At 39.7% G+C, this 20,842-nt stretch overlaps 1 protein-coding gene across 4 annotated transcripts in view; it reads right to left on the bottom strand.

Moving 5' to 3' along the window:
• The window catches only part of GTDC1 (glycosyltransferase like domain containing 1), a 384,670-nt gene that overhangs the window by 71,196 nt on the left and 292,632 nt on the right, over positions 1 to 20,842 (bottom strand). For all 4 annotated transcript variants that reach the window (XM_055572676.1, XM_055572674.1, XM_055572677.1 and 1 more), the window contains one exon: positions 280 to 609. In XM_055572676.1, the coding sequence (XP_055428651.1) occupies positions 280 to 609 (330 nt within the window). The remainder of the gene's footprint in view (positions 1 to 279; positions 610 to 20,842) is intronic.

Here is a 20,842-nt window from a genome sequence, read left to right as displayed (position 1 = left end):
CCTATTTTTACACTTTGAAACTTCTTGAACGAGGTTTGGTTTCCTAGAAGTACTGAGCTGCTATTGTTGAACAAGTCACTGCAAATCGCTGTACGTGATTCAAATTTAACCTAAGTACACAAGCATGACTATAAAGACACTGAGTGGGGCCACCTTGGCACCCCGTTGAAATTATCTTTTTCTAAAGCTATCAGGACAACAAACTACTAAGTCAATCATCAGAGTGTATTTTCTATTACCAGTTCAACAATTTACTAAATTGGTATGTCTTACACTTACCACCTGTGAGGCCAGACAATATGTAATGGTCTTTGCTGATCATCAGCTTCAGCCAAAATGTCACACCGATTTTGTTTATGTTCCCCATGATGTGTGCTTGAATCATCTGAGGAGTTCAATGTTTTCAAGTATGACGCCTGTCTTACTGAGCAACCCAGGCTTTCTTGTGCAGCATCACAGGGTCCAGACGTTGAATCAAAACTCTTTAATAAATTCTCAGAACCTCTCAGCTCCTGTTGGAAACGAAGGGCCATGGATGGAGCATTGCCACAATTTTCTTTAAGGCTGAGTATCTTCTGTAAATGGGCTGCTTTGTGCTTGGGCATGAATCTATTACAAAAGGAAAATGCAGTATAGTTTTAGTGAAAATACTATTTAAAATTTGTTCTTTACTTTTCTGTAACGACATGATGATGGTGTACAAAAACTAAGGAAAAAAACTAAAGATATAACAAAAATTCTACAAAGAGTGCAAAAAAACAGTAGTCATCATGAGAAAGTTCAAAAGTTTGAAATTAGATTAGACTGTCTTTGAACGGTTTCCAAAGAGTTTCTGTGGCTATAAAATATGCCTTGCACATATCATAAAAAATACCAGTAGAGCAACGGTTTAGCACTCTCTCTTTCCTTGTCTTTCTGGAGTTTTGTGTTTTCCAGTTATGATATGACCCAGGGTTTATCTTCAAGACAAATCTATTCATTAACCTACAAAAATGCTTGGAGCTTCCTTGATTAACACTGGGCATTTCTGCTCACATGACTCTTCTATACTCCTGGGTGCCTGTACACAATTTTTATTTAATTGACCTTGCTAATATTTCTTGAAGTATATTTTTTTATTACCATCTCACTCCTTTCTTCCCATAATACTTCACCACGCAGAGTTCAATGCCCGTTACTTATTGGCAGAAGCAACCACATAAAATGAAACCAAGGAATTCACCATGTACTGACGAGTAAACTGGTAGACAGGGAAACAGGCATGAGAACACTCAACTAACCAGTGGTAGAACACAGTGTATCAAGAATGGACATCCTAATTAATTCTGATTTGGGAATCAGTAAAGGCTTAAAGAGGGTTTTAGTTGACTGATTCTGAAAGACAGAGAAGGGGAAGTTCTGAACTGAGGGAGCCCTGCAATCAAAGGAAAAGGGTGTGAAAGAGAATGAACCCTTCCAGGATTAAGATGCAAGCCAAAGAGTCTGGGGCCAGCTCCTGGGGTCTAAGTTCTAGAGAGGCCGTCTGGGGCCAGACAACAAAGGTGTCCTTAGGGGCCCTAAGGCCCATCCAGAGACTTGGCGCCTTCCCTGGATGGAAGAGTACATGAAGAAATGGAAAGCACATGCATGTAAGGCCAGGTGAGGATGAAGAACCATAGAATCAGGGAAAGCAACGAGGAACATCTGGACGAACAGAAAGAAAGCTGAGAGTAACACCACACTACTGAAGTGAATTAAGAGCTCCTAAAGAATATGTAGAAAAACAACTAGGAGCTCTTAAAACTGTTAAAAAAAAAAAAAAAAAGAGTGTTTGTGTGTGTAAAACACTACAGAGATGCTATAGCACCAGAAACAACAGGGAGATTTCGGTTTTTTGTTTTTTTTGTTTTTTTTTTTAATTTAATTTTATTTTTAAACTTTACATAATTGTATTAGTTTTGCCAAATATCAAAATGAATCCGGTTTTGTTATGAAGTAGATCAGGGGTTTCCCAGGTGACTAAGTGGTAAAGAATCTGCCTGCCAATGCAGGAGATGCAGGAGACATAGATTTGATCCCTGGGTTGGAAGGATCCCCTTGAGAAGGAAATGACAACCCACTCCAATATTCTTTCTTGGGAAATGCCATGAACAGAGGAGCCTGGCAGGCTACAGTCCAAAGGGTTGCAAAGAGTCAGATGCAACTAAGTAACTAAACAACAACAACAACAACAAGGGAGTCAATTACTGGTTACTCCCAGGACAGTTCATGTTGAGGGCATGGTGGGGGAGGCAGAAACTAGATGCTGGTTAGGGAGTGAGCACAAAGGGAGAGAGGGGCAGATAGGAGGAGAGTGGGGAAGGCAAGGTCAAGTTCTCTTTAATGGGGCAGGTGTCCACAAGAGTATTCAATTGGGGGTACTTGCCCAGGGAAGGCGGAGAAGGCAATGGCACCCCACTCCAGTACTCTTGCCTGGAAAATCCCATGGGCAGAGGAGCCTGGTAGGCTGCAGTCCATGGGGTCACGAAGAGTCAGACATGACTGAGCGACTTCGCTTTCACTTTTCACTTTCACTTTACTCTTTCATGCATTGGAGAAGGAAATGGCAACCCACTCCAGTGTTCTTGCCAGGAGAATCCCAGGGACGGGTTAGCCTCGCACAGAGTCGGACACGACTGAAGCGACTTAGCAGCAGCAGCAGCAGCAGCAGCAGCCCAAGGAAGGGAGCAGGATCCCAAGGAAACAGAAAAGTCTAACAAGATGGAAGTAGAAAAAGAACATAAGCTGTGATATTGGCAGGCAGCTTGCTGTGGAGGGGAAGGAGGACCTTATTCAAGAGAATGTACTGAACTTTCTTACAAAGTTGAGAGGGAAGAAGAGAAAAACAGTGTTGATAAAAAAGCAGTTTCAGATGGCAAGTGCAGAATCTAATGCATCCCCAGAGAGTTGGATAAGACTATCTATCTCAAGTGAGGTGAGGAGAGGCAGAGTTAGAGCTTAACTGAGCTGAGAGGTCAGAGTGTCACTGTGGAGCGGCGAAGGGCCATCACTGGTTCTGAAAGTGAGGGAGCATGAACAACACCCAGAACAGTGGCGGTTCTGCTGCGACCTGGAAATCCAGTCTGGCTGTAGTATGCTGTGTTCATCCCAAAAGCTTGTGCTTGTTTCCTAAGGTCTTTCGGGAAAAATCGCCTAAATATATATATAATCCACCTACCTGCCCACCACCCATGCACTGTCATAAGCAGATGAAGCAGATATTGCATAGAGACAGATAAAACTCAAAGAATGGGGCTAACCCCCTCGGTATGCTCCAATAAAATACTACATTAATTCTTGATTTAAAATGAAAGAGATGGGAAAAGAATCTAATGTATGCATATATATGCACACACACATATATACACACGTATTTAAAACTCAGTCAAAACAACTGTCAACACAACTCACTTTGCTGTGCACCTGAAAATAACACAGCATTGTAAGTTAACTACATTTTAATTTTTAAAAAGACTTTTGAATAGCTCATTTAGATTATCAGGTTAAGAAAATTTCTTGAATTATAATGAATGTTGTACTAATTTTTTTTCATCTATCTGCTGATCTCTAAAAACTCAGTGGTCACAACCTCAGTTTTATTAGGTTTTATAATGCTTTAATGAAAAATGAGAGCATTATTGTTTTAAAAAATAGAAAGAAACTTGGGCATATACAGATTAGAGTTTCAGATCTCATAGATCCAAATATCAAAAAGGGAAGTAACCAACTTTCTTACTGAAATAAATTCAAAATACTGAGGAGATTGTAAGGAAGTAAAAATCAATAGGAAAGTTTCCACTGAGCACCACAAAAGGAAAAAAAAAAATGACTGTGACAATGTCCCCAACTTCTCCTAAACAAATGGAACAAATGGTAAGAGAAAGAACATAGGTACATACGTGGAAAACAACAATAAAGCAAGTGGAGTAACCTATTTGTTTATGTCAGATAAAGAGCACCAGGCAAGCTTATAAAGGATTTTAAGAGAATTACAAACTTGGTACACAAAGAATTCACAATTAAAAAAAAATCAATGGGGATTGAAACAACATATCTTCATTTTAGAAAACAGTATCATGACCCATCTTGTTAAAAAAAATCCATTTACATTGGCCAGCATGTGAGCAAAATTGAAAATTAAGAGAGATGGGAGATTGGCTACAGGGTTGTAAACAATGGGAATCGGTAACTGACAAGGAATTTAGCTGTGGGCAAGGTGCTAGGCTTGCTTTTATTCAACATGTTTCCTAAAGGTTCTCAAGGAAGAACAGAATCCCACCTTAACGTAGGTTGTGAATGACTAACTTGATAGGTGGTGGTGAATAAGGACATGGGAAGATGTGGAATATCAGTATGGACAGAAATCCAAAACTCAGCTTATTAACATTATGAAACTGACAAAATAAAAATGAACCTGAATGCAGTAGGACACACTGAAAAGACTATTTGGATTTCCTGGATTTGACCAGATGAGTCTGTGTGCTGACTGCACCAGCAAACCGATGCTGCTAAGTTATGGAACCTGATCTACAGCAAAGGGAGAGACCAAGTCTGTGGGTGCAGAAATACTGTGCAAAGCTGATTTCATCAGAGGCACCTGATAACTGTATATGTCTGAAAATTAGAGAGTTTTTAGAAGAGCAATAATAATGATTAAGGCAATGGGAGAGTTGATTTATGAGGACAGATTAAAGGAGCTAAATATGAATAGCCTGGTTAAGTGACAACTAGAGGGGTACATAATAAGAGTCTCCAAGGAAAGAGCGTAATTATTTATCTGGATACAGCGGGGTATAACTAGGAGTAATGAGATGAAATTAAGAATGGGAAAATTTAAGCTGAATTTCAAGAAAAAGTCCCTGATGGTGTAAATTATTAGCTCATGGAATAAATTCCCTATGGAAATGCTATAGCTGGGGAAACTTCATAATAAAACTGGACAAAATACCAATAAATAATATAAGTAATAATCCAGTACTTGAAAGAAGGTGGTTACATGTATGCTTTCCTCATTGACTATATCTTCTCATATTTTTCTTTAATAATCTATTTAGAGTGATTGTTACCCAAAGAAGTATTTAGACAATTGTCTAAATCTGAAAGGGAATATGTCCTTTAGGTGAGTGAGGCTAAAATTGTTTTAGTTTTCATATACTCTGCAGCAGTAAGCAGAAATAATTTTTTACTACTTTGTTTTAGCAGAGCTGGTCTTGAAGCAAGCTGGACAAACATATTACTGTTTCTAAAAAATAAAACAAAACAATCCTCATCTACCATCCCACACAGTCTATTCTGATTCTCTGTGCCATGAAGCTCATATTTTTAGACATGTTTAATATAAACAATTTATTGCCATAATAGAAATCAAAAAACTTTATTTCAGCTTTTCTAAATGTAGCTCTATGGTCAATTACTTCACATCAATACCAAGATCAAATAGGCATAATACTAACAAGCAGTTTGCTTAATAATAGTCACCACACTAATTAACCCATCCAGAATGTTCTTAATCAGATGCTATTTGTAATGTACAGTTTAAGAGAAAGCTGGCAATAAATGGTTCTATGCTAAAAAAGAAAATAATACCTTACTGATGGGGTGATACTGGCTTTTTTATAGAAGTGGATGGAATGTTTGTACTATCCTGGCGGGAACTTAATGAAGTAACTATGCAAATAGCAACATGTCTGAACACTTCCTTTCTTCTCCCCAGCTCCAACTCTGGTGGAGGTGCTAATGAGAAGAGGAGAGGTACTGAGGTAAGAAGGGAAGAGGAGAAAGGAAAGAAGAAAACCAGGGAGCTGCCTTCTACAGCATATGCCAGGTTTGCCATTTTATCATCCCCCTGATTTTTCACAAAGTCTTTATTGAATTTTTTACAATATTGTTTTATGTCTTGGCTTTTTTTGGCTGCGAGGCATGTGGGATCTTAGCTCCCCAACTAGGGATCAAACTTGCACCCCGTACCTTAGAAAGTGAAGCCATAACTACTGGACCTCCAGGAAAATTCCCCACTCACCTCCAATTTTTCTTAAAGAAACGTTCCGTTCAGTTCAGTTTAGTTGCTCAGTCGTGTCTGACTCTTTGCGACCCCATGGACTGCAGCATGCCAGGCCTCTCTGTCCATCACCAACTGCGGAGTCTACCCAAACCCATGTCCATTGAGTCAGTGATGCCATCCAACCATCTCATCCTCTGTCGTCCCCTTCTCCTCCTGCCTTCAATCTTGCCCAGCATCAGGGTCTTTTCAAATGAGTCAGCTCTTCACATCAGGTGGCCAAAGTATTAGAGTTTGAGCTTCAACATCAGTCCTTCCATTGAACACCCACAAATGATCTTTAGGATGGACTGGTTGGATCTCCTTGCAGTCCAAGGGACTCTCAAGAGTCTTCTCCAACACCACAGTTCAAAAGCATCAATTATTCAGTGCTCAGCTTTCTTTATAGTCCAACACTCATATTCATACATGAGTACTGGAAAAATCATAGCCTTGACTAGACAGACCTTTGTTGACAAAGCAATGTCTCTGCTTTTTAATATGCTGTCTAGGTTACTGCCCACCTAACTCAGAGAATGTCCTTCCTCTTTCCAAATCTCTCAGAAGACCTACTCAACTTTTTTTTTTTTTTTTAAACTTTTAGAAAGATTCTGATTACTGCAGTTGTTTCCAATCTGTTATTAGCTATGGGACCCCACCCCCAACTTTTTTCCAACCAATAGCGAATCTTTGAAACAGAAGTTGCTGCTGCTGCTGCTGCTAAGTCGCATCAGTCGTGTCCGACCCTGTGCGACCCCATAGATGGAAGCCCACCAGGCTCCTCTGTCCCTGGGATTCTCCAGGCAAGAACACTGGAGTGGGTTGCCATTTCCTTCTCCAATGCATGAAAGTGAAAAATGAAAGTGAAGTCGCTCAGTCGTGTCTGACTCTTAGCGACCCCATAGACTGTAGCCTACCAGGCTCCTCCGTCCATGGGATTTCCCAGGCAAGAGTACTGGAGTGGGGTGCCATTGCCTTCTCTGAAACAGAAGTAGAGCCTCCTTTTTGCTGCCTATCCTTCCCAACTTCTGTCCCCCAGTTTAGGTCTAGAGGCACTAACAAAAAACCCAATATTGTGTTGAGGGATGTTTAAAGACATAGTTGGAATAAGTACTTTGGCTACCTCATGCGAAGAGTTGACTCACTGGAAAAGACTCTGATGCTGGGAGGGATTGGGGGCAGGAGGAGAAAGGGACGACAGAGGATGAGATGGCTGGATGGCATCACTGACTTGATGGACGTGAGTCTGGGTGAACTCCAGGAGTTGGTGATGGACAGGGAGGTCTGGTGTGCTGCGATTCATGGGGTCGCAAAGAGTCGGACACGACTGAGCGACTGAACTGAACTGAACTGAGACCTAAATTTGATTGTTTCCTTGTACCACCTACAACCAAACATACGAACCTAGCACTGGACCTGTAGGAATGGCCAAATGTGTTATTCAGGTTAGTCTTAAAACATAAGATTTGAGAGGACCTGGTGGTGCAGAGGTTAAAGCATCTGCCTGCAATGTGGGAGACCTGGGTTCGATCCCTGGGTCAGGAAGATCCCCTGGAGAAGGAAATGGCAACACACTCCAGTATTCTTGCCTGGAGAATCCCATGGGTGGAGGAGTTTGGTGGGCTACAATACAGTCCACGGGTTGCAAAGAGTCGGACACGACTGAGCGACTTCACTTTCACTTTCTAAGTTGATGCTAGATTAAGGGTAAGCAAAGGAAATGCTCTAGGCTCCTTAGCTAATTTCTGCTGAAGTTGAGAAGCTAGTGTATGTTTAGCTGACTAACAGAGATAATTGGGGAGAAGGTGATAAAATGAAGCAAGTCAAGTCAAGTGAGGACATTAAGACTGATTCTGTGTTGCTGAAGAGCATGCCATGGCAGAAAAGTATGTCATGTGGACTATATTGTTTACAAATGTCTTTTTGAGAGATTTCAATAAAAAGTACTCACTACCTAAGTTCAACTTATAGAATCTCATAAATTAATACCCACAGATAAGAGTCCACAAGACAGATGATTAAGTCACGCTTCTCAAAGCAAATCTAGAAAATAGCATGTGAGAAAAAAAATGATGCAAATGAGTGAATGATTAAATAAACAGAGAGATAGCATAACTGATCAACGATTATTCCAAATACGAGGTAATGAAGAAAGAGGAGAGCCTTAGCAACTGGAATAAGGAAACTGGCAGGCCTGTGGGGCAGACAAGGGGAAAGGATAATGAAGAAGCCCAGCATGTGTCCATGTAGCTCAAGTTGGGTGAGAGAGAGCGCTGTGGCCACCTCTCTAGGCTAAAGTCTCATAAGGTATGATGTGTTCATCACGAGTTTCATGGGAACATGTGTATTACCCTAGAGAAGGGTTTGTGAGAGATCAAGTTTAGCATATGCTGGGTTAAATAAAGTTAGACATTTCTTTACTACAGAACTTCCCAAAGCACATACTAGTATGTACAGTAAATATGTTGATTCATTCATTCATTCTTTTCATTCAATAAATATTCATTTAATATCTATTATGTTATAGGAATACTATATTTACTGTTTCCCAAACTTAGCACTCAATGAAACAAGAACAATCCCCCACTGCACACACACAAAGAAGCACCTTAAGAATTAACAGTCAATAAAAGATACCCTGGGAAATAGTTCTTGAGACCCTAGGTGGTACATAGCTTGAGTCAAAAAGCATGGGAAACCAGATGCGTGATGGCATATTTTATATAGTAGGGATGGCAGAAGGAGGGGGAAAATTCATTTCTGCTCCAAATGGTGAAACTGAGCCCAAAAGCCATACACCAAGGCCACACATCAATAGAGAAAAGGAAGTCTGAAGATACCCAGGAAAACTTGTGAAAAAAGTAACAGAAAAAGACATGGTTCAAGGCTAATATGGATGACAGCAGAAAAAAAATATATCGCTTGATTTTATCACAGCAATTTCTGTGGATTCCTGGATAGGAACCATAATTGAGACTTGAAGAGAAAGGAAACAGGAATCAAAAATAATTTTTCCAAAACCAACTGGGAAGACAAATCCAGGCACTTCAGTGATTGGGTGATTTATAACAAAAGTTGATGGGTGATTTATCACAGAAACTATTCACTGTTTCCAAACAATGTGTTGGAAATTAATTACAAAATTAACATTTTTAGAATTTAGCCACATAAGCAAATATCAAAGATAATTAAAAAATCATGTTGCCCACATGTATCCAATATATCACTTATATGGTAAGCAGATTTATATAAACCTATAAAATATAAAAGTAAAGATCTTAATCTTGCATTCTCATGTGTACACGCACACCCCCTATACTTTTTGCCACCCTATCTTCACTAAATAAAGGAATCACAAACAAGGAAGTCTATCATAATTAAAACTAGATGTTTGAAAACCACAACATTAAACAAAAAGATTTGTGTTTGGTGGTTGGTTGTAGGATGGCTGCTCTTCTTTACTGGAGATGGCTAAGGGCTAATATTCATAAAATAGATGGCACATGTCGACGAAGGCAGTTTCAACAAGAAACTCCTGGCAGAACATAATTTGAACAAATTTGAATCACACATGAGTCAGTCACAATCCGCATGCACATAGCATAAATGCTTTGGGGGAACAGCCATCCAACACCACCATGGCTGTTTAGGCCAGGTCATTTATTTTTTTGATTTTGAATTTATTTTTATTTATTTATTTGGATGTGCCTGGTCTTAGTGGCAGCACTCAGGGTCTTTGATCTTCACTGAGGCATGTGGGGTCTTTAATTGCGGCATGTGGGATCTAGTTCCCTGATCAGGGATGGAACCTGCGCCCCCTGCATTGGAAGCGTGGAGTCTTAGCCACTGGACCATCAGGGAAGTCCCTGGGCCGTGTCATTTAGATGCTCAAGTTCTGTGCCTGAACCAAATTTCAACTCCCATGGTGCAAAATTTCAAAGCCAACATGCAACACTGACATCAATCTGAAAGGATACTGAGCAAGAGTGTCTTGCTTGGACTACGAAGAATCTGTTTTCTGACAAGATAGGAAAACACAATCCATAGAAACCAACCTCAGTTAAAATTAACAAGCAAACTCTACTTGTTAGTCTGAGAAATGCAAGCTGAAACTGAAAGCATATTTATGGTTATCAGACTGGCCTCATTATCCGTGTATGGTCCCGGATATGACACATTTAGTCAAGACAGCATCTTCTCTTGAAGGCTGCCAAAAAGAGAAGTTTCAGCTTCCTCTGTTGTTTAAGGTCCATCATTTTCTGATGTCTGTCCTTTAGATAGTTGGCATATATGAATATCATAAAGAAAAGACAGTTCTGTTCCCATGAGTCTATTTCTTTTATACTTTTTTTTAACCAGCATTTCTAAGAATCATTTCTGAAAATCTAATCCATTCCCTTTACCTTATTTATACCATTAATTTACATGGCTTCTTCTGGCAACACAGTTTATGTAATTAGTATTAATTAACTTAAATAATTATGCCTCAACTCCTCATTCTCTTATTTAAAAATTCTTATTAGAGTATAGTTTATTTACAATGTTGTGTTCATTTCAAGTATACAGAGAAGTGAATCAGTTACACATACACATATATTCACTCGTTTTTAGATTCTTTTCCCATATAGGTCACCACAGAATATTAAGTAGAGTTTCTTGTGCTATACAGTAGGTCCTTGTTAGTTATCTGTTTTATATATAGTAGTGTGTATATGTCAGTTCAGTTCAATCGCTCAGTCGTGTCTGACTCTTTGCAACCCCATGAACTGCAGCACAACAGGCCTCCCTGTCCATCACCAACTCCCGGAGTTTATTCAACTCATATCCATTGAGTCGGTGATACCATCCAACCATCTCATCCTCTGTCATCCCCTTCTCCTCCTGCCTCCAATCTTTCCCAGCATCAGGGTCTTTTCAAATAAGTCAGTTCTTCACATCAGGTGGCCACAGTATTGGAGTTTCAGCTTCAACATCAGTCCTTCCAATGAATATTCAGGACTGACCTCCTTTAGGAAATATCTATGTGTATATGTCAATCTCTCTTAATTCCAAAGCATTTTGGATTGTATACATTGATAATATAACTGCCTACTGGTATGAACAGGTTTTTTTTAATGCAATTTTATAAAATCTCTTTATGACATACTCTTCCCATACTGAAAACTTAAGGTCCTTATCAATGTGTGAGATTAGGAAAAGCTATCCTGCATGTTGCCACAACCCATGTTTATCAAATCCAGAGCCATCCTTGTGAACATATGCATACTTACTTTTCATGACTCATGTTCCTCACCAAAAAGTGCAAAGAACAACAAAACCCTCTAATTAACACCAGGTTTACTGTAGTAATCCAACACAGTTAACAAAGTTGTAGGCTAAACTGCAGACGGTGCACCTTTATTTTCCTATCTCTTCTTTAATCGTGCTCCACCCACTGGTGGTTAACTCCCTAAGATCTTAATACTACTTTCCAACTACCCAGGTCCTCCCCTCCTCCTTTTACCATGCATCCCTTTGCAGCCTATCCTGGAACTAAGTCCCACTTTGGATCTACCCTGAATCCTGCTGTGCTCTTCACTCTTGGTCTTCTGGAAACTAACCTTAAATTCCCACAATGTATTAATCACCTTCCCTGCTCAATACATTACACCTTACACCTTACACCTTTGCAATACCTTAGCTGAAGGGAACTAATTACAAATGGGATGATTTTAGGTACCACAGTAAGCCTATGAGAAAGATTCTTTTGGGAGGACAGGTGGAGAAATCTCTGTGAAGCACCTTAAAGTAAGTCCGTTCAAGCAATGGGTATGTTGAAGAGGGGAGAACTCAGGTGGTATTGGTACAAAGGACTGCATTGGCATTTCCTATATCTGTGAATTTATACAAATCACGTAATGTCTCTGAACCTCAATTTTCTAATCTATGAAATGGGATAACACATGGTTTTGCAAATTTCTTGAGAAATTTAAAGGAGAGTTAGTATTAATGTGTAGATGAGCTAAGTAAGTCAAAGTTCCGCTTTCTTTGCACTTTATGTAACATCCATACTTAGGGAGTTATTCCTAAGGCCATCTTCGGTAACACTGGGTTTTCCCAGTTAGGAAATGAGTCACTGGGTTGAATCAGCTAGCAAATATTAATTCGACAAATATCTGAGCTCCTTGTATGAGCAAGAGGTTGTGTCTATATTTACAAAGCTTTTACAGCATACATAGTGATATTTGATACTTATTTTGGTCTCTCAGCCACAGAGATTGAAAACTATCCATATTATCCTTAAACTAAATTGTATTTACTGATTCCACAACTAAAATGATGTAAACATAACAATTTGCTCATCATTTGTTTCATTAATAACTCAGAAGTGAAGTTTTAAAAGCATCTATTCATTCACCCCACTTAATTTAATGATGGTATAAAAAATGAGTTCCCAAATGTGAATATGAAGTAATTTTTTTCAAGGAAGAGGAAGAGGCTGTTCTACATAGACCCAGCAAGTTGCTTTGTATGGATTAACCTTGTTAGCCAGTACATGTTCACATTACTCTGGGAATCCATATCTTCTACAGCATCAATAAGCATTGAAGGAAAACTCTAAAAATGATCTCTAATTATGTTTCCTATTCCACAGATTTTTTTGGAAGCCATTATTTGGAAGTTGAAAGCAAGACAGTAAAATGTGCTCATATTGAACAAAGGATCAATTCCTTCTTTCCAGGCAAAATAAGAATTCCTTTATGGCAGTTTCCAACTGGAGAGTTTCCATTACAACACAATATCATTTCATGGGTGCTATGGACTGAAATGTGTTCCCTTAAAATTCACATGCTGAAGACCTAACTGTGAATGTGACTAAGTTTGGAGATAGAGTCTTTAGGAGGTGCATGTGTGCATGCTAAGTTCCTTCAGTCGTGTCCAACTCTTCGTAACCCCATGAACTGTAGCCTGCCAGGCTCCTCTGTCCATGGGATTCTCCAGGCAAGAATACTGAAGTGGGTTGCCATGCCCTCCTCCAGGGGATCTTCCCAAGCCAGGGGTCGAACCTGTGCCTCTTGCGGCTTCTGCATTACAGGTGCATTCTTTACCACTGAGGCATCGCAGAAGCCCCTCTTTAGGAGGCAAGAAACAGATGGGGAAACAGTGGAAACAGTGTCAGACTTTATTTTTTGGGCTCCAAAATCATTGCAGATGGTGACTGCAGCCATGAAATTAAAAGACGCTTACTCCTTGGAAGGAAAGTTATGACCAACCTAGACAGCGTATTCAAAAGCAGAGATATTACTTTGCCAACAAAGGTCCGTCTAGTCAAGGGTATGGTTTTTCCAGTGGTCATGTATGGATGTGAGAGTTGGACTGTCAAGAAAGCTGAGAGCAGAAGAATTGATGCTTTTGAACTGTGGTGTTGGAGAAGACTCTTGAGAGACCCTTGGGCATCAAGGAGATCCAACCAGTCCATTCTAAAGGAGATCAGTCCCGGGTGTTCTTTGGAAGGACTGATGCTGAAGCTGAAACTCCAAAACTTTGGCCACCTCATGTGAAGAGTTGACTCACTGGAAAAGACTCTGATGCCAGGAGGGATTGGGGGCAGGAGGAGAAGGGGACGATAGAGGATGAGATGGCTGGATGGCATCACCGACTCAATGGTCATGAGTCTGAGTGAACTCTGGGAGTTGGTGTGCTGCGATTCATGGGGTCGCAAAGAGTCGGACATGACTGAGGGACTGAACTGAACTGAGAGTTAAATAAGGTCATAAGGATTGTGCCATAATCCAATAGGACTATGTGGCCTTAAAAGTAGAGGAAGAGATCTCTTTCTCTCCCCCCATCACATGTGAGGATGCAGCCAGAAGGCAGCCATCTGCAAGTCTGTAAGACAGCTCTCCTCAGAACTGGCTATTCTAGCACTCTTATCTCAGACCTCCAGCCTCCAGAATTGTAAAATAAGTTCCGTTGTTTAAACCACCAAGTCTATGGTATTTTGTTATGGCAACCCTAGATGATGAATACAACGAGACATTATTGTGGAAAAGAGGACAGAGAGTCAATACTGAGATGAGTGAAATTTCCTGAACAGAGTATCAGGAAAATGATGGGGTAGGAGGTACCACATCCATGTTGACAGATAGTGACAACAAAAGAATACTGTACAAGAAGAGAGGGCTGACCACCAAAACTGGTAAGAGAATCTAGGGGATGAAAAGGAGAAAATGTGTGAATTTTCTTGTGAAACAAAAATGTTCCTTTTATTTTTTTTACTAAAAATAAATTTTAAAAGTATAGAAAATTGAGTTCAGGAGAGAATTTTTCTTAACAGTTTGTTCAGTTGTGAAGATATTTACTTAATCTCTTTAAACCTGGGTTTTCCCATATATTCAGTGAGAATGAGACCAGTCCCCTAAACTTCTCAGGGAAGTAGGAGGATCAAATTTCTAATCTGATTTATTGATTATCTTATAAGGAGGCAAAAAGGTACACTGGATCAGGCAGGCCTCTAGGTATGTCACATAGCTTTAAATTCAGGACTCTGTCACTTATTAGCTGCCTTGGGGAAAGCGCTTTCTCTCAGTCAGCTACCCCACCTGTACAATGGGGTTAGTAACAATGCTGCTGCGCAGAGTTCTGTTTTCCATGTTGTGTGGCACCTAGTAAGAGCTCAGTAAATACTATCATTTTTTATTTTTGATAATAATGAAGATCATCATCACTTTGTTGTTATGGTTACTAAAGAGACAACGTTCTAAAAAGTCCAGTTTCTGACTCAACTGGCCCTTTCACAGTTAAACTGCTTACAAAATCTGAGATCCATGCCTTTTTCAAGATGCATTTTTCTTGTTAACTCTCACAAGTTTACACCTAGCCATCCATCTAAGGCAGGCATTTTAATATGTTACCTTATTTTCATTTGTATACTAATCAAAGATTTGTTCTCTGCCTAGAGGCACATTAATTACAAAAAGGCTCAATGTTATAAATCAAATATATTCCTCCCTTCATATTATTTGTTTCGTTTTTTCTACCTTAAGCTTTTCCTTGTCCTTCCTTTTATTTCTTCATTTTTCTAACTGAGAGTTTTCATCTTTCCCCTTCTTAAAGCTGCATAAACCAGAAAACTAAAACCAGGAAATTTAAAACATCAGTTTCCAGGTCTCTGAAGCATGAACAGATGGGCATCAAAAATCCAGTCCTTTTTTTTTTCCTTTTTCATTTGCCTACCCACAACCTGAATAAATCAAAATTACCAGCAAATCCAACTTCCAGCACACCCCGTCCCCACCACTTTGTTTTGCTACCACATTAAATGCTACAGCACTAAGTACTGATTCACTTCAAGTTCTGGTTGTACTGTTGTCTAAAATTTTTAAGCCACAAAAAAAAACTGTCTTTATTCTGAACTAATATTTGAAGATATAATTTTGTTAATTTTACATCTGAAATAAAGTCTTTAAATGTACAAAGTGAGTGACATCTGAAATAAAGTCTTTAGACGTACAAAGTGAGTGTATAAGCACTTCCACTTTCTTCAGGTTTTCTATACTTTGCAGTATTTCTAAGTTTGGAAAAGAGGTTGTAAAAATATAACAGATGCGTAAACTGCTCAGCTATTACTAGAATATAACCAAGGCTTGAAGGTAAAGAAAGACTTAAACAGTCAGTGAAAATACTGAGTGAAAAAGGTCAGAACAAAAAAAATCATTCAACATTTAAACAAATCGGAATGCCTACTATGTGGAAAATATGATGCTGTGAAAGTGCTGCTCTCAATATGCCAGCAAATTTGGAAAACTCAGCAGTGGCCACAGGACTGAAAAAGGACAGTTTTTATTCCAATCCCAAAGAAAGGCATTGCCAAAGAATGCTCAAACTACTGCACAATTGCACTTATCTCACACGCTAGCAAAGTAATGCTCAAAATTCTCCAAGCCAGGCTTCAACAGTACATGAACTGAGGCAGAGGTACCAGAGATCAAATTGCCAACAACCGTTGGATCATCGAAAAAGCAAGAGTTCCAGAAAAACATCTTCTGCTTTATTGACTATGCCAAAGGCTTTGACTGTGAGGATCACCATAAACTGTGGAAAATTCTGAAAGAGATGGGAATACCAGACCACCTGACCTGCCTGTTGAGACATCTGTATACAGGTCAGGAAACAACAGTTAGGACTGGACGTGGAACAACAGACTCGTTCCAAATCAGGAAAGGAGTACATAAAGGATGTATATTGTCACCCTGCTTATTTAACTTATATGCAGAGTACATCATGAGAAAAATGCTGGGCTGGATGAAGCACAAGCTGGAATCAAAACTGCTGGGAGAAATATCAATAACCTCAAATATGCAGATAACACCACCCTTATGGCAGAAAGCAAAGAACTGAAGAGCCTCTTGATTAAAGTGAAAGAGGAGAGTGAAAAGTTGGCTTAAAACTCAACATTCAGAAAGCTAAGATCATGGCATTCGGTCCCATCACTTCATGGCAAATAGATGGGGAAACAGTGGAAACAGTGGCAGACTTTATTTTCATTGAGGCTCCAAAATCACTGCAGATGGAGACTGCAGCCATGAAATTAAAAGAAACTTGTTTCTTGGAAGGAAAGTTATAACCAACCTAGACAGCATATTAAAAAGCAGAAACATTACTTTGCCAACAAAGGTCCATCTAGTCAAAGCAATGGTTTTTCCAGTAGTCATGTATGGATGTGAGAATTGTACTATAAAGAAAGCTAAGCGTCAAAGAATTGATGCCTTTGAACTGTGGTGTTGGAGAAGACTCTTGAGAGTCCCTTGGACTGCAAGGAGATCCAACCAGTCCATCCTAAAGGAAATCAGTCCTGAATATTCATTGGAAGGACTGATGCTGAAGCTGAAACTCCAATTCTTTGGCCACCTGATGCGAAGAACTGACTCACTGGAAAAGACCCCGATGCTGGGAAAGATTGAGGGCAGGAGGAGAAGGGGACCACAGAGGATGAGATGGTTAAATGGCATCACCAACTCAGTGGACATGAGTTTGAGTAAACTCAGGTAGTTTGTGATGGGCAGGGAGGCCTGGCATGCTGCAGTCCATGGGGTCACAAAGAGTCGGACACGACTGAGTGACTGAACTGAACTATGTGCAAGACAAATAGCCAAGATGTCCTCATGGAACACCCAATGGAGTCGGTGTTCCAATCAGGGTAGAATTAGATATTATGTTGATGAGAACCCAGGTCTAAGGTGGGGGTAACACCATGTAAGGCTCTCTAGAGAAGGTGATCTTTCAGCTGAGACCTCTATGATGATTATAGTGTAGTCAAGTGTGAATCTAAGTGGTGAGTTGTGTTATGAACAATAGCACATGCAAAGAGTCTGGGAATAAAACATAGTACAGGGGTAAAAATGTAGAAAGAAATGGCAACCCACTCCACTTTTCTTGCCTGGAGAATCCCATGGATGGGGGAGCCTGGTGGGCTACAGTCCATGGGGTTGCAAAGAATTGGACATGACCAAAAGCAACTTAGCACAGGGGTAAAAAAAAAAAAAAAATTATACACACACACACACACACACACATATATATATATATATATATAGCCAGAGCATTGAGTGGGTGTGGATAGGGGTAAAGGTAGGGGAGGAGGAGAACAGAAATGCAAAATGCGGCTAGAGAAATAACCAGGGGGAGGCCTTTCTGCCTTTAATAAGTAAGAGGTTTATAGCCATTTGACAAGTTTCTAATCAGGCTGGGTCTGAATAAAAATGCTGGCTGCAGTGTGAAGACTGTGCTGGGGAAGACATGACAGGACGAACATCACTTTTAAATCCCCCTGACTTTGAATTTCTAATGAAATAATGGTACAAGAATTTTAAGACAGGCACGGACTCTCAGGGACAACAAGAATAACTGAGAAGGATGACAATAGAAGATTCTGAGAGAGGAAAGCAGATGGATAAGTGGTGTTGAAGCAGAGCGGAGGCAGAACACATTAGTAAGTGCGGGTGATTTTGCTTGTGTACATGGTGTTGGCTAAGAAATAGAAGCTCATTTGCTCCAGAGAAACTCTATCCTTCCAATTCCTGGAAGGCTCAGGAATTGGACAAACCAGGTGCCCCTGGAGGTGCAGTTGCAGAGCAGAACTGAAAACAGGAGCAGTAGCAGTTCTATACAAAATGCACTCAAGCCCTCTGATAGTCTCCCAAAGCCCATGCAGCCGAGCGGGCTCTCTTCTCCCCCAACTTCCTCCTTAGCTGCAGAAACACTTCCTCACTGGATGATCTGAACCACAGACACCAGGCAAGGGTAAAGGCAAGGGTGAGGGAAATTAAATGAAAGGATGTCGATTTATTAATGATGCTTCTCCAGCACCCTTCGCATATCTGGTGCCCAGATAGCTGGAGATTCTCCTTCCAGGAAGTTATAGTAATCTTTCTGGAAACTAATTGGGCTGACCTAGCAACACTGACATGTGGACATGCCACAATAAAACATCTGAATTCCTACGAGGAAGGTCACTGGTCAGTAAGTCCTGTTTCTGAAATTCTAATCATTTTTCAAGGTCTCACCTCAAATATGAGTGGAGAGACATGGACCATTAGATATTTAGGGAAAATTTTTAACATAAAGTTAATATGATAAAGCAAACAAATCAAAAAGAGGAACTTGGCAGAAACTGAGACATGGACAGAAGAAGAAAACTTTTTAAAAATCCTATTATATCCATAATGATAAAATAAGGATTTTTGCATCTATGGTGGGAGAAATAGGATGCAATAAGAAAGTATATTTAAGAATAAGAAAGAGTGCTTGCAAATAAAAATATCATAACTGAAAAAAAAATCAACAGAAGAGTTAGAAGATAAAGTTGAGGAAATCTTACAGAAAGCAAAACAAAAATAAAGAAGATAACAGGAAAAGAGATAACAAAATAAGGTCAATCTTAGGTTCAATAATGATGAAGAGGCATTGCAGAACATGCATACTGAGAAAATTATGGGGGAAAAATTTAAAAACAAAAAAAAGAAAATAACAAAAATCCAATCCATATAGAATCATCATGGAATTTCAGAAAATCTGGAGTTGAAAAAAAAAAACCCAATACCTTCTGGGAGAATGAACAGGATGGGTCACATCCAAGTTATCAGATACAGACGGGAATAAGACTTCTCAATAGGAAGTTCAAAAGTAGAATACAATGGAACATTACCTCAAACTTCTGAGGAAAAATGATTTTCAATGAAAACTCAAAACTCTGTTAAGCATTAATTAAATGTGATGCAGGACAAAGCCATTTTCAGACAAGCAAGGTCTTAAGAAGTTTTAGCTCCCATATACAATAAAGGACAGAATTGGTATGGATCTAACAGAAACTAAAGATATTAAGAAGAGGTGCAAGAAACACAGAAGAACTATACAAAAAAGATCTTCACGATCCAGATAACCATGATGGTGTGATCACTCACCTAGAGCCAGACATCCTGGAATGCAAAGTGAAGTGTTGCCTTAGGAAGCATTACTACGAACAAAGCTACTGGAGGTGATGGAATTGCAGCTATTTAAAATCCTAAAAGATGATGCTGTGAAAGTGCTGCACTCAATATGCCAGCAAATTTGGAAAACTCAGCAGTGGCCACAGGACTGGAAAAGGTCAGTTTTCATTCTAATCCCAAAGAAAGACAATGCCAAAGAATGTTCAAACTACTAAATAATTGTACTCATCTAACATGCTAGCAAAGTAATGCTCAAAATTCTTCAAGCCAGGCTTCAACAGTATGTGAACTGAGAACTTCCAGATGTTCAAGCTGGATTTAGAAAAGAAAAACCAGAGATCAAACTGCCAACATCTGATGGATCATAGTAAAAGCAAGATAGTTTCAGAAAAACATCTACTTCTGCTTTACTGACTACACCAAAGCCTTTGATTGTCTGGATCTCAACAAACTGTGGAAAATTCTGAAAGAGATGGGAATACCAGACCACCTTACCTGATTCCTGAAAAACCTGTATGCGGGTCAAGAATCAACAGTTAGAACTGGACATGAAAATGGACTGGTTCCAAATTGGGAAAGAAGTATGTCAAGGCTGTATATTGTCACCCTGCTTACTTAATTTATATGCAGAGTACATCATGCGAAATGCTGGACTGGATGAAGCACAAGCTGGAATCAAGATTGCCAGGAGGAATATCAATAACCTCAGATATGCAGGAGACACCACCCTTAAAGAAAAGTGAAGAGGAACTAAAAAGCCTCTTGATGAAGGGAAAGAGGAGAGTAAAAAAGTTGGCTGAAAACTCATCATCCGGTCCCATCACTTCATGGCAAATAGATGGAAAAACAATGGAAACAGTGACAGACTTTATTTTCTTGGGCTCCAAAATCACAGCAGATGGCGACTGCAGCCATGAAATTAAGCTTCCTCTACAGAAGAAAAGCTATGACCAATCTAAACAGCATATTAAAAAGTAGAGACATTATTACTTTGCCGACAAAGGTCTATATAGTCAAAGCTATGGTTTTTCCAGTAGTCATGTATGGATGTGAGAGTTGGACCATAATGAGGGCTGAGCATCAAAGAATTGATGCTTTTGAACTGTGGTGTTGGAGAAGACTCTTGAGAGTCCCTTGGACTGCAAGGAGATCCAACCAGTCCATTCTAAAGGAGTTTAGTCCTGGGTGTTCATTGGAAGGACTGATGCTGAAGCTGAAACTCCAATTCTTTGGCCACCTGATGCAAAGAACTGACTCATTGGAAAAGACCCTGATGCTGGGAAAGATTGAAGGCAGGAGGAGAAAGGGACGACAGAGG

Source organism: Bubalus kerabau, chromosome 3, assembly GCF_029407905.1.
Source record: "Bubalus kerabau isolate K-KA32 ecotype Philippines breed swamp buffalo chromosome 3, PCC_UOA_SB_1v2, whole genome shotgun sequence".
NCBI classification, from domain to species: Eukaryota; Metazoa; Chordata; class Mammalia; order Artiodactyla; family Bovidae; genus Bubalus; species Bubalus kerabau.
Note: the sequence above shows the minus strand (reverse complement) of the source record. Positions and strands in the feature narration are given on the sequence as shown.